General features: G+C 34.0%; 3 protein-coding genes across 6 annotated transcripts; 2 read left to right on the top strand and 1 right to left on the bottom strand.

Moving 5' to 3' along the window:
• The first annotated feature begins 420 nt into the window (after positions 1 to 420).
• On the top strand, positions 421 to 5,687 carry crp (transcription factor cropped). Its single transcript, XM_076118818.1, has 3 exons — positions 421 to 819; positions 1,447 to 1,609; positions 2,284 to 5,687. Exons 1-3 carry the CDS (start codon positions 731 to 733, stop codon positions 3,022 to 3,024), a joined length of 993 nt encoding a protein of 330 aa, XP_075974933.1. The 5' UTR covers positions 421 to 730; the 3' UTR covers positions 3,025 to 5,687.
• Positions 5,688 to 7,482: 1,795 nt separating this feature from the next.
• LOC142975761 (serpin B8-like) lies at positions 7,483 to 12,964 on the top strand. 4 transcript variants are annotated; one of them, XM_076118816.1, is made up of 9 exons: positions 7,483 to 7,502; positions 8,938 to 9,038; positions 9,236 to 9,375; positions 9,721 to 9,798; positions 10,203 to 10,422; positions 11,107 to 11,247; positions 11,531 to 11,619; positions 11,855 to 12,298; positions 12,532 to 12,964. In XM_076118816.1, exons 2-9 carry the CDS (start codon positions 8,941 to 8,943, stop codon positions 12,681 to 12,683), a joined length of 1,362 nt encoding a protein of 453 aa, XP_075974931.1. In that variant the 5' UTR covers positions 7,483 to 7,502; positions 8,938 to 8,940; the 3' UTR covers positions 12,684 to 12,964. The 4 variants fall into 4 exon arrangements, with proteins under 4 accessions (XP_075974931.1, XP_075974932.1, XP_075974928.1 ...); XM_076118817.1 differs by lacking the exon at positions 7,483 to 7,502 and adding an exon at positions 7,780 to 7,886; XM_076118813.1 differs by lacking the exon at positions 7,483 to 7,502 and adding an exon at positions 8,035 to 8,204.
• On the bottom strand, positions 12,840 to 14,313 carry LOC142975763 (uncharacterized). Its single transcript, XM_076118819.1, has 3 exons — positions 13,879 to 14,313; positions 13,428 to 13,556; positions 12,840 to 13,090 (listed from the first exon to the last, which is right to left on the bottom strand). The coding sequence occupies exons 1-3, from the start codon at positions 14,068 to 14,070 to the stop codon at positions 12,962 to 12,964; spliced, it is 450 nt and encodes a 149-aa protein (XP_075974934.1). The 5' UTR covers positions 14,071 to 14,313; the 3' UTR covers positions 12,840 to 12,961.
• Positions 14,314 to 14,771: the final 458 nt, after the last annotated feature.

The following is a 14,771-nucleotide window of genomic DNA, read 5'->3' as shown; positions in this document are numbered from 1 at the left end:
CGACTATAATTTTTTTTGACAAAATGTTTAATGTTGCCAATGTAATCCGACGGCACGTTCGATTTTTACGACAGAGCGTTTTGAACGATTAGAGCAATTTTTCATGAGCGAATTAATTTATTCGAGGAATTATATTGTTAAGACAGTTTAGTTTCACTATCTAGTAAAAGTTTCATCAGAAATATCCGCCAACGACTTTTGAATAACCCGTTGTGATTTACAAACAAACTTTTTTTCATAAACTAGGTATCTTACATGCGATGCTTATAAGTATTATAAAAATGGTTAATTTGGTTTCAAAGTTTTAATCAATCATTACCAAATTAAATTTAGTTATTTCTAAAATTATATTCTTGTTGTCTGTGATATATTTTTGTTTTTTTTCTTACCATCTACTAGACTCTACTTACGATCGTTTAGTCTATGGTGCACTATGCATTGATGTCGCGTTGCCCTTGACTCCCTCTATCTAATTACTGTTTTTATAAGTTATTTGCTGAAAAATTACTAAAATTGTTCAACTCGTCATTGATTTATATCATATCATACGGTTTAAAAAGTGTTTTCAGTGGTTATTAGACTGGTGTTTCCAATATTTTGTGTAGCGTCACCTGACTGGGCTCATTGTCATTTCCCGCCATTGTGGCCTGTGAATCTATCAATAATTGCGATTTTCTGTGAGTGTTCCTCAGAATTTAGATGAGGAATAAATTATAAGTGCACCTGAGTAATGTCATTACACGGTAATGACGTTTGTTTGCTAGAAGTAGAAGATTACAACTTGTACGAAGAGGAGGCATCCGATCACGCTTTGACCAGGTAGGGATAACCGGCGTGGTCGCCGAATTTGTGCTTGTTTTCGCTCAATATTCTATGTTGTTGTTATAATTAGTTTTTTTTCGAGTAGATTTCATTTATTTCTATGTCTTTCTAACAATCGATGTTTGCGCGGGCCATATGATGATGCTCACGCCCCGTGCCGGTCTGTAGTCAGCTGTTGGGCCGCCATGTTTGGTCAAATCGAATAGGCGTAGTAGGCGCCTCTACATATCGCAAATGTACTATCAAACATATGTACGCTCTAGCGTAAATACAACCATTCATGGTTTTTTGTACTCAATATTGTTGTAAATATTGTTTTCACAGCTTAAATTCTTTTAAAATGCTAATATCATATATGAATACCTTAAATCAGCACTTCAGCTCTCAAATATTTTTGAAACCATGAAATTTGGTACATCAAGCCCATTTTGGCAAAAATAAGTATGCTTAAGTTATTAAAATTGTGAAGTAAATCTTTCCTGTTATAAATTATATATTAATATGTTATGTCTGTATTTCAACAAATTTCTGTTATCACTAATATTATTTTTTTCTAAACATTGACAAATGACTATGAACTACAAAATTTTATGCACTTACCACTGTATTTTTATTATTTGACAGTGAGAAACATTCAAGCTCTGGGAGTAAGACCATGGAGGCGGAAAAGAGGATTCGAAGAGAGATTGCCAACAGCAATGAGCGTAGACGAATGCAGAGCATCAATGCTGGTTTTCAAGCTTTACGCACCTTGTTACCGCGCCATGAGGGAGAAAAGCTAAGTAAAGTATGTACCCTTTTGAATGTACACAGTTCTTAATTCCTATTTGAGAGATGTTTTGCCATTTGTATGGTAAACACAACAGTGTTCATCTGATTAAAAGGTGTAGGGTTGAGTTAAACAATAAGATCATCACATATAAAAAATAAATAATAACAATGAAGTGTGCAGTTTAAAAGCTATTGAATATCTACCTAACTCAAGTCTAGTACTTGTTTAGTTTTGCTAAAGTTTGTGTGATTGTTCTAATTTGTATTACTATCAGTGCATTACATATACTTTTAAATACTGTAAATAATATATACTATTAAATAATGTATTTAAAAGTGTTATGATCTTTGACTAAAATTAATATAGTAAAACCTATAAAAAAATAGCATGATGTTCCCTATCTAACTATTTGATGAAAATGTATTAGAAGTTGAGTGTTTATGTATTAATTTTAATTGTTTATTTTGTGATTTTATTTTATTTCTACATATACTCAAAAACTGTAAGATACACAATGATTCAAAAATTACCCTATTCCATCCCACAGCTGCAACCAAAAGTTTCTATTTTGTTTTAATTTGTATCCTATGTATTTCTGTCAATCAGACAAATTTTATCTAAATAATATATATTAAGTATGAGTTTTAATTCATAATTATAATAATATTTTGTTATCAATTGTATTACAGGCAGCAATATTACAGCAGACAGCTGAATATATTTACAACTTGGAACAAGAAAAAACAAGACTATTGTCTCAAAATTGTCAGCTTAAAAGATTGCTGAACCAACATGAAGGTGGTGAAATTCCTCTAAAGAAAAGAAAAGGTGAAATACTCACTCATGTCCCAGCAATCATTCCTGATTCAACTGAAGATACAATCACTAATTCTCGATCCCCTGAGCCTGTTCCTGTGATATCTGTGACCAGTGCACCCCAGAAAAAAGAATCGGAGAGCAATGAATTGCGTGTTCAACTAGATCGTGAACGGCGACTGCGGCGCCACCTGGAGGAGCGACTTCACACCTTAGAAGCTCAAATGTATCCGAACAATGGACATGAGCTGGCTCGCCCTGTTATTCATTTCGAGCAAACAGACATTGCTGAGTGTAAACTCGAAAGTGAAGAAGTTGAGGCACCACCTGTAGAGGCTCCTATTGTTGCTGCACCATTATTAGAGGCAGCCATTAAAGCAGAGCCGCGTGTCGAAGTTGAGGTCCTTCCAGATGCAGCACACGACGCGCCATCGCGCCTGTACCTAGCAAGCACCAGTCGACAGAACTTGGAAACAATTGTAGAGGCCATTCGCCACCTAGAGGGTGATCATTTGTTCCGTGAAGAGGCGGGCGATGCGCCGCTGGCACTCACTAAGAAGGCAGACCATGCGCCTCCACCAAGACCAGGGGTTATTGTGGTGAAGCATTCGTGATCGCGTTAAACGCGCTTTGAACTGTCGGCTCGTGAATTTGCTTTTGCTTAGCGAGCACTCCTGACCCTCCTCGAATATAGTTTTAAATTATTAGTTGTTTAATTATCTTTTCCAAAGTGACGAATCGATAAGTCTGCGTCTTTGTTTATTATTTTTACGCATTGAAGTCGAATCGATAAGTGATAGAGTAAGCTGGATGCGTGGGCGCGTATGCCGATCGGCGCTGTGCTTAGTTTAGTCTCAAATGTAATTATATTAATGTTTAATTTTATGTTATTTGGGCTTTTTGCAGTAGATTGTTTTGACGGAACGAGGATTGACTGACTTATGTAATGTAAGATGATGAAGGATACCAGTACAGCATGCCGCGTGCCAATATTATTTCACGTTTTTAGTTATGCCACAATCATGAATAAATTGGTAGAGGGGAAAAAATATGTAATTAGGCTTCTTAATAAATTTTCGTATTAATCTAGTTGAATTAAAAATAAATAATGTGATGACTAATTAGAGCAATGAGGCAATTCATGAGAATACCACTGACTATCATGATGTTTAAACATTTATAATATAGAAGCATTTTGGCTTAAGTAGAAAATTAACCCTGCATTCATCTAGTCTAGCAATTTAACTTTTAAATAACAGCAAGACATCAAGTTCTTTTAGCTTGTCGGGCTTTTAGTGGATCGCAGGGTATGTAGGCATGCGGCTATAAGACGTCTTTGACTTACTCAGTTGTTAATTATTAATTTTAAAGGTCCATATTATAACTATATGATTGGTGTATGATACAGTCACATACAATACATTTAATTCTGTAGGTGCATAATTAAATAATGGCGTATCAAAGTCGCTAAATTTCCCTATCACCAACTCTTGTTTGGTGAGCCATTATAATGTATTTACAAACAAAAATATTAATTGAGACAAGATGCTCAGATTGTACTCGTAGTGACAAGACACTTTATAATAATAATTAAAGGTTGATATAGGATCTATACTAATTATAATCTATTGAACTAATGTTTATCCAGTGTTGCTACTTTTTTCGTTCATCATAGGAAACCCAGTGTAATGCGTATCTTATATATATTATGTGACATTAGTAAATTATTATTGGCGCTCTATGCAGCCATACCTAAATTATAGAGACAGAAATTTTTAGAGCATTCCATGTTGTTGAATTCTCTACAGAGTTGTTCTGCATATATGAGATGTAGTTGATTGGAGCATAAGTTAATGATGTATTGTATTCAATTTAACTGATTAGTGTAATTATGTACTGCTTCATATAAGCATTCTTTAATTGAAACTTCTACTTTTAGGTCTTAATCAGTTAGGATTTATATAGGTACAGTAGTTGACAAAAATGTAATGGTAATTGAGTGTTGTGAAACACTCAATTATTCATAAAGAGCAGTTGATATAATACAATTTAAATTAAGAACATTTTCTGTCATATCACAAGTGAGATGATAAATAATTTAGACTTGGAAAGCACTTGACTTATGCTGCTCATGATATTTGAGAAAATGTTTCAAATATAATAATTATTTGAATCAAGTGACATTGGAACAGCTTATTGTGCTAAATGCCATTGATATATAATCAACCTAAATTATAGTGAACATGTTTCACTAATTTACTTTGTAAGAGTTAAGATTCACAGTTGTAACATTTTCTGTGACTTAGTTAATGTTATTCTATACAGTGATTGAATTAATGTTTGCTTTAATGTGCTGACATTTTTGTTATAAATGTAACATGCCGTGCTCTTTTGTTAATATTTTTTCTTGTAAGTTTTGAATGTATTTTAAGTTTGACTCAGGGACAGAGTGGATAAAAAGTACAATGCATTGCAGACATGATGCCGTGGTTCTGTCCACAGGACCATATGAATTTTTAAGACTGATCATTTATTCATTATTAAGTTACGCTAGTTCAAGTCACCATATTGATAGAATAATGTGTGTGCGTGTGTGTGTTATGTTTATGTAGCTATTTATATGTATGTATGTTGTGATAATATAGTCCAAAATTGTGTTGTGTATACCTGACAATTTTACAAGGATCCTTCTTTTAAAATTTAGCAATAAATTATGTCAATCATAGTTTATGATACTTACGGCAAGTTTTTCTTTACGAAAAATGTAATATATTTGTACCAGGGATCTCTCTAATTCTGTTGGGTAATTGGTGTTGTTGTGTGATGCAAGTGTTTTCCTGTGAATGTGTTTTAGGACTTTGTCAATTTGACAATAACACAGGGCTCTCTACCTGAAATATCTTTTTTATAGTATAACAATAAAATACTTGCAGTTTTGTAAAGTGCATGCCTAAACTGAAAAGAAAATGTTTATAATATAGTAAACAATTTGTCAATAGGCATATTTCTTGTTTAGTAGCCCTGACGTTTTACATACTATCCGTTCTCGACGCTTATTTCGCACTCTGTGTCTGAGTCTGTAGTGATAAGGAGTTGTCTGCCTACCGCCTTTACATTATGTCAGTATAGGATAATTAACAATGTAACATAACGGACTTGGTTATACTATTAGTGTAGTCAAAAATAGTAATAAGAGATTTTAAGTCAAAGAAGCAAGTTAAATTGTTTAAAATGTGTTATTATTTATGTCTTAAAGTATTAAAATGGTTATTTCTTATTAATTAGTTTGTAAATGATGATCACCTGTATATTTAATCAACCTCTTTTCTTTGTATATTTAGCTAAAAACCAATAAAACGAAATGACTGCGCATACATTATCTTTGGGTTAGTTCTCCATGAGCACAAAGAACAATAACTTACTTTTTTCAAATTTAATTTTGGTATGTATTTCACAGCAATTATAATAATAATTATATTTGCATCAAATGTCTATAGTATAACAATAAATTGTGCGATGTTTTATTGGTTTTCAGCTTATTCAATGTGAATATTTCCATTTTCTACACTCTATCGCATTTATAATGTTCTTAATAGATTCATTGATAAAAAAAATAATTATACAGCTATTTAGATAATGTTTATAAATTAAGTCTGGAATAAAACATTCTCATCCGTAATTCTCTCGGTTTAATATTGCATTTTTATTAAACATTCACATAAATAGAACCTTGGGATATTATATAAGTGACCTAATAGTGATAGGGTGATTTTTTATTGCAATTAACTCAATTAATATTTTGCATATGCATATTTTAATTTATTGATTCAATCTACACAAATTAAAACTGTGTTTTAATTTTATATTTGATAAAAATAATTGGTACCATTTTATTTTTAATTTAAAATATTTGCATATTTTACTTACCACTGATATCACCCTCTTACTAATCTGGTCATGTTCCTATGCCTATTAATTATGGTATAATCATACAATCGAGACTATGATAAAGTGTAGAAAATAATGCATGGATGTTTCCATTTTGATATGAAATTGATAAAATATTTCCTCTGATTTTAATTGTACCACATTTGACCTATATTTACCAACATTTATAAAAGATTGATATTATAGTGTTTCATTTAATCTCACCTTATTTATTTCGGGCATTAGTTCATTACTATTCATCACCACAGTGGTGTGTTGCTTAACATAACATTTTCTTAAAGCTTAGGTTTGGAAATACCTATCAACTATTAAACAAATCGAATGACGGTACGAGGAACCTGTTGAACCTTGGACAGAGATGTACCTAGAACAATATACTTTTCATAAACCTCGAGCATATGGGATCTACTGTTTACCCTCATAGGCTTGTGAAAAAGACCCGTCACTCGTTGCATTACTAAAGTTGTATGTTGCAAATTTCAAATGGTTAGGGTACCTATTAAGGAATTGGTAAGTAATAAAATTATCTTTCACACAGACACTCAAAAGATAGGTATAATGTAACTTACGCAGTTAATGAGAACAAAGCTGACATAAAAACACTGGCCGAGGTAAACCAGGTTCCACATAGTAATATATTGATAATGCGATAACAGAAAATCACCATTTCTTGTAACCAATTTTATGGGACAAGTTCCTGCTTTTAGCGCTGCAAACGGCTTTGCTTTGACGGGTACAGCGGCCGTCACGTCGGCCGGTATTCGTTCATCCCGCAACGACTCCCTGCTGGACCATTGTTAGGCGCAATTTCGTGGACTCTCAGCGTTACCTTGCTGAAATTTATGAATACAATAAAAAAACGTTCAATTTCTTTGGCCCGCTGTGTAGCTACGACAAGTCCAGTCCATTCACCAGAAAAGTGCAACGACCCGGCTGGTCTAATACCTAGACATGGTACTTATAGTAGGTAGCTCGTTAAGTTTTAAGAAATGTGTCTTAAGTAAGTAGGTAACTAGTTAGGTGTGTCATTTATAAACATGATGTAAGCTTGGTCTAGATAAAAAGTCTAAACGCTTATAAAGGTCTCTACCTATGTACTATCTCTAGTTTCGGCCGTGATTCAGGAGGCGGGTCGTGTGATTAGGTACAAGTTCTTACTTACGTAGGTACACCGCTTTCGAAAGTGAATCAAAGAATCAAAGCAAAATTGTTTGTAATTTTGTAATACAATATAATCCGTTTTTATATATTTTATCAGAATAGTTTCAGCGCTTCATGACTCGTAACGTACTTGACGAACTCGCATATGCACCTAATATATGAAATTAGTATATGCAGGTACTTTTTTCAGGTAGGTAGGTACTTGCCTAGTAGGAGAGGAGACATTACAGTATGATCCATTTATTAAATTAGTTGAATACTTAAATAAAAAACAATATACCTACCCTCAAAAACGATTATCAAAATTTTGATACATAGGCTATCTATTACAACTAGTTAAGTATAAATAAATACTTATAAATTCCACGTAAGTACCTACCTATTAAGAGTTAGGTATAAAGACTAACGCCAACTGTTGCTCCTATGTTACGGTCTTTATTATAATCGTATTATGTATTTAATATATTATCTAAAGTGGTACAAGCGCAAAATGAACCGAGAGTTGTATTTGTCTTACGATTCAATCTTGGTTTTCAATCCACAACATGAGCAGCGTTGTACATTAGTAGCTCCGAAACACATCTCGCAAGCAGACGTGTCATGTGAAAGTGTCTAGTACAGACATAAAGTTTTGTGTAGCGCGTTAAGTAATATTTTTTACAGTAACCTTCAATGAAGGTGTACAGTAAGTAATTATACTATTATCGTTATATTATTTATTTACCAATCAACACCTTTTGTATATTTTGTTCTATTATTTACGTTATAGTTAACATTTATTGTTTCATTGAAAAAGCCTCTATAGTTATTTCCTCCATTAAAACCCGTTTACCTTTAGTGTTGAAATCACAATGGACCAGCACAATAATTGCTTCAACTTTATAAAACAGTGTTTTGAAACAGGAAGATAAAAACTAAGTAAGTAGGTACCCCTATACATATTATGCTGAAGCTTATTTACGATTTTTGACTCAATCGATAACCTGACATTGAAAATGACCTTCTTTATTAGAATCGATAACAACCGGGCAAGCCAAAACAAACGAACTAGCCTGGTACTATTATTTTGGTAATAACTACGATTGAGCATTTCTAATAAAAAGATAACTACCTACCTACTGTTTTATTGAAAGTTGTATAGCTATAGGTACAATCTACACATGTAATCAATACCTAGGTGCTCAATATTTAATTTCGCAATTTCAGAAAATCTGCTTAAACGTACCTATGTATCTTTTGTGGAACTTAGGCCGGTAGATAGCTAGGTTGCACAAATCTACAAAGTGTAAGTAGTTAAATGCGATTTGTAGATATGTACATCTGATAGCAAAAAAAAAACAGGGCACTTGAGACGTCGCATCGTTTAGCTGTTGTATGTGTGACAGTGCCAGCCATGAATCAATTCTAAATAATTTCAGAAAATGCAGTTTACATTATGGATTATTTCGGCTGTGACAACATTATGTATTCAAGCTACTGGACAATCAACAGATACAACTCTGGATCCCGAATTACTCAGGTACCAAAATCATGTTTAAATCATTAATTGTGTAGGTACTGCCTGCATGTCTGGTATTACATTTTTGCAGCAGGACCTGTAAAATTCTACTAGTTACGAGCGCGTAAAATGTGGACAGAGGAACAGAGATCATAATTTTATCTACTTAAAAGTTTCATTTCAGTTTGCCATGCAGTATAAATTATTTATCATTTCAGCACAACCATTGCGCCGCAAGTTGAAAATCAGATCTCTAACGTAGCAGATGCTATTAATAATTTTAGCTTTAAATTGCTACTTAAAATGATGAACAAAAAGAAGAATGAAAACGTTGTAATATCACCGGCGGGGATCGGAGGTAGGTAACTTGTTTTTGTATTTCGCGAAGGGGTAACTTACAAATCTATGAACCGTTTTAGACGAAGCGTTTTGTGTAGGTATTACACAGAATACCTATATCGGTTTTGTGTGGGAATCGAACCCACAACACTCATTGCGCATCTGATGCGTGTGGTGAGGTGATTACCAGTTATAAACGTTCCGCTGTCAACAACCCTTAACAATAATAATTAGGTAAGTACCTACCCGCCAGAGAATAAGGAAAACCAATCATTTCCGGGGAAAATTAAAGAAATGTATTAAGGTGACTAGTTTTAAAACTTCGTAACATTTTCCAAAATGATGACATTCAAATTTATTTTAGGCTTGTTGGCAATGACACTTCTAGGCAGTGTTGGAAGAACCTATGACGAGATTGCCGAGGCGCTTGGATTTTCCCAAGGTAATGTTGGTATAATGTAGTAGTAAAGGTTACGTTACTCCTTTGTTATTCAATGATATATTGGTGTGAGTTTATTGCATCAATACTCAAAAAGCTGTTTGAGTTTTGTCATCTTGGTTTTCGGTAATTCCGCTCTCTTTTCTATAGCCTACCTACTCATAATTTTACTCAGAATTCATGACGTAGCTCTTTAGTTGTCTTGGAAGTTACTGGATCGATATCCGGGTTAACAGAAAATAGAAGTTTGTCTAAATAATGCCCATTTTATTACCCGAGTACCTATACAACAAGTCAATTGTATTCAAATAATAAAATAGGTACCTACCTACCAAAGCAATGATTCTAACTGGTAAATCTACCTATACCTAACCTTGATTTTTTTACGCCAAAAAAAACATCCGCAGATATATTTGCAAACCGCAAAAACCACGAAGAGTTTGGAGAACTACTGCAGTCATTAAACAATAACATAACGTCAAAAACTTTATATGCCGATGCTCTGTTTGTGGACGAACAGGCGTCTTTACGTGACTTGTATCGTGATTACCTCCGCGATGTTTACCGCGGGGAAGTCCTCAGTACAGACTTCAAACAAAGCGAAGAGGCCAAAATAAAAATTAACGAGTAAGTTCCCTGGACATTCATTGCCTAAAGTTAATGAACATTATGCTTATGAATAAGTTATTAATGATTTGAATGTTTTTGCCTAGCTGTGAATGATCTATGAACACCAAATTCTTGAAACAAGTAAAAAAATAACCCTGCATGTTCTCATTATTAGTAATATTTTCTAACTGTGTTGAATAAGGATGTTAAGAAATTTTAATTTATTTGTCCGTCTGGTAGGTTGTGAAAAATATTATATTCTTACTTACACGTAGGTACTGTTTCATTTGGTACATAGGTAACTAAATAATTACGGTGATACATTGACTTGAAAAGAAGCATGTCGCCGTTAGACCTCACTCCGTAATTTTAAAGTTTTTTACTAACTTTTTTCTGTCATTAATGAAAAAGAAAACGTGACTTATATTTTTCAATTATCTGACTGACGGACTTATTAGAATTGATGTTTTTTACCTTGAAAACATCTATGAATAATATGGCAGTTTACTAGAATTGACTTTACTGCATTTATGGTCAGATCACGGGTGTGCCTACATGACTTATGATCACGAGGCTTCCGGTTCGATTCGAGCAGTAGGTACTATTGATATCTAAAATAGGTAGGTTACACGAGAATTAGGACGTAAATTTCGAAATAAGGGGGTATTTCATACACCTACCCTAAAAATTTTACTTTTTCAGATGGGTGAAAAACCATACGGAAGGACAGATAGAGAACTTTTTGAAACGGAACCTCCCTCTATCTACGAAACTGGTTTTGTTAAGTGCTCTCTATTTCAAGGGTCAATGGGAGCACCCTTTCGCACCGCAATACACTGCGAAGTGAGTATAATTAGTTTAAGCCTCGCGACAGCTCCCGTATTCCCGCAAAAAGGTACATACTGTTTATTTTAGATAAGCTAGCAAGCTGCTGCATCTTTATTGTTCTGGGAGTCGAACTCGCATGAGATCGCGTAACTCTCTAGGAAACAGCGTGTTGACAATCATAACGGATACGTCGCGAACGACGCGTTGCAAGTAGTTGATATAACTTTATGTAACAAAATAATCTATCGAATAAACTTCTGTCTCCATTTCATTACATATCCTATGTTTGTTATTACAGGATGCCGTTTAAGAAATCAACGGGTGAAGTCATGGCAGATTTAATGTTAAACTTTGGAAGTTTTCCTTTCGTGTTATCGGAAAAAAATGGTGCGTAGTACGTTCGTGTTCATCTACATTGGCTTTGTCAAAATTTTGTTTGCGCTGTTTAAGCTCGGAGCCCAAACAATACGATTATTATTTTTTCCTCACAGTTTTTTTTACTTCCTTGGATTTCTACAAATATTTCAAAAACAAAATGAGCCAAATAGATTCAGCCGTTCCCGAGGTTTTGCAAGATAAAAAGTCTTTTGCATTCTAACAGAAGAAATATTTTCCTTTTCAGATCTGATCATGGTAGCATTACCCTATAATGATAGCGAAACAGTAATGTACGCGTTAAAACCCCGTCTTCCTAACAAAGTGAGTTTGTTGGAGCTGATGGAAAAGATAGACTACAAAAAAATTGATGAAACAATAAACGAGTTGTCTACCAAAAAGTGCGTCATACGATTTCCTAAAATGGAATTGAAAAGAAGTGTGAATCTGGAGGACACTTTAAAAGCTATAGGAATACGTGACATGTTTACACCAGGTGTAGCAAATTTTGCTCTCATGGTAAACGGGAATGCCATAATTAATAAGACTGAAGAGGAATTGATAAGTAGAGTAGAAAATATAAACGGAAGTAAGGAAGAATCACGAGGAGTGAAAGGCATGTTGGACAATCTTCCCAATCCAGGCATACATGTGGATTCTGTAATACATGATGTGAAGTTATCTATAAATGGTAAGGTATTTTTCTATCTAATGAACTTTGTGGTTATAAAGCTCTTAGCAAAAATGCTCCTATCATCAGATTATATCAGTTCAAATGATAATATCAATATGTTATGGCAATACAAACATAGGTATGGCCAAATTGTTGTAACAAGAAAATAAATGTTATTTATTTTTAGAGAAGCTAGTAGGTTCATTGTTCCTCAACATTATCTAGTTTTTCTAATGAGAACTTTGTTTCAGAGTATGGAACTGAGGCAGTGGCTGCCACTAGTGCAATCTTGGCACGTTCAGCTGAACAATTTTATGCTAACTCTCCATTTTATATCTTTATAAGAAATAGTAAGACTAAGCTTGTTACCTTTAGTGCTGCCATATTTGACCCAACCATTTAATAAATCAATAATGTAATATTGATTGAAAAATTAATCAATGAGAACACCAAAGAACTTGTGCCTTGAAACTTCTTGTATTCCAGAAGTGATTACATTGTCATGTAGAAAGTGTCCAATGCAGTGATAAATATTGCATTTAGTTTAGGCAAAGAGGCATTATTGTTAATAAGATTTATTTGATATATGAGTTTATATTTTTATAGATGTTCTTCTATTAATAAGATAATATTGTTCTTTTTACTTAATAAACTATACTAAATACATAATAGGCTTGATGATTATCTGTTGTTTTTCAACTTTTCTATTCTATCCTTCAGGGTCTGTTTCCATTGTTCTTCATTGATACTTTGAGCCCACTCTGGTATTGATGCTTGTGGGAGTGCAAAATTTGCCATTGCACTCATAACCTAAAATCAGTAAAAACTTTGTATGTTTTCATCCTCCTTATACATATACAGTAAATAATAATCAAAGTCTTCAGTCTACAACATAAACATACAATCAACAAATCCACGGTTACATTGTCAATTGAACAATTATTAACCAATGTACATACAAAAAAGAAAACAAAACAAGAGCATAGAAGATAGGGAAGAAGACTCTTTCCAGCAATATAATTTTAATTTGGTTTATTTGTTTTACTAGAAAACATCCTAAATGTTATAGACAGCCTGCCAAACGAGTAATTGTTACCAATAAACTTAGGTAACTTGAGATATTATTATGTAGAAGTAAAAGATTAACCTGTTGTGCACGCTCACTGTCCATTTGTATGGGATCTGCATGTCTTGGAGCATTCCATACTTCTCTAGTTAAAGCGTTTTCCATTGATTCAATACTTGGCACATCCCCTGGAGGTGGTGTTTCACCATTCTGTAATAACAGTGCTATATTAGTAAAGAGGATGAAATGGGTTGAGACTTTAAAAATTATCTAGCAATATTGAAGTGATCACTTGTTCCAATAGTGAAGGAAAACATTGTGATGCAACTCAGTGTGACTGTGAGTTCATTAGAACAATTTTTGAAAGTATGCAAATTCCCCAACATGCACTAGGCCAGTGTGGTGGACTGAAGGGCTAACCCCTCCATCATTCTGAGGGCAATCCCTTGACTAAAAAGTGGGACTTTGATGTTAAATTTGTTGATATCATTTCTTTATTGATGTGGAAATAACAATTGCACAAAATAATCACCTCCATGTCGTCGTCGCTATCATGGTCGGAATGAGCTGCCACCTCAGGCCCTTGTGCTAAGGGCTCGTATCCGAAATATTCATGGTCCTCATCACTGTCGTCACCATTTCCATTCATAATTAACTCACTTCTAGGGGGTGGAACGAGCTCCTGCGGATTGCTATCCGGAGGATCTGGGCCGTCGCATACCATATTGAGTTATGTGGATAATTTATACGATGGGCATAATATTCTCATCAAATTTAATCACTATATTCCGCATCAAACGATTAACAACTCAAGGGAAATTGCACTGCACTCTTATTGCTCAAAACCAAAATAAAATAATAACAACAAAGTATGAAAATTATTTCAATATTATGACAATAATGCAGTGCAAATTTTATTGTGAAGAGTTATTGAAAATGACAATGACGATATTTGACACTTTTGACGCTTACTCAGGGCTACCAGCTCTCAGAATTTAACTCCCCATAAAGACAGTAAAAATAACTGAAAATCCACTAACATTAATTTATTATCTCAAAAAAAAATTATAAATCTCACTGATATTTTTTCCTAAGTTCACGCCGCGCCAGAGATGAAAGACCGATACATAAGATTGCGACCAAAGACTGCTATCGCTACTTGACTTTAGGTATTGCGTAACAGTTCACAAGCGAGACCCACACAGGATTTGGAATTAGTTAGGTACCTACCTACCTACTTAAAGTTACGGTCGCGTTCTCATGTCTCGGTCTCCTGGCCCTGTCGAACCACCATTTTTGATTTGTACATTTAACCATGTTAGGTGTTATTGTTCCGAGCATTGGCGTAAAGTATAGTTACTATACCTACCATTCGAGGCCCGTGGCAAAATCACGGGATTCATTCAGTTGGGATTTTACTCTGAT

This window comes from Anticarsia gemmatalis, chromosome 9 (assembly GCF_050436995.1).
Source record: "Anticarsia gemmatalis isolate Benzon Research Colony breed Stoneville strain chromosome 9, ilAntGemm2 primary, whole genome shotgun sequence".
NCBI classification, from domain to species: Eukaryota; Metazoa; Arthropoda; class Insecta; order Lepidoptera; family Erebidae; genus Anticarsia; species Anticarsia gemmatalis.
Note: the sequence above shows the minus strand (reverse complement) of the source record. Positions and strands in the feature narration are given on the sequence as shown.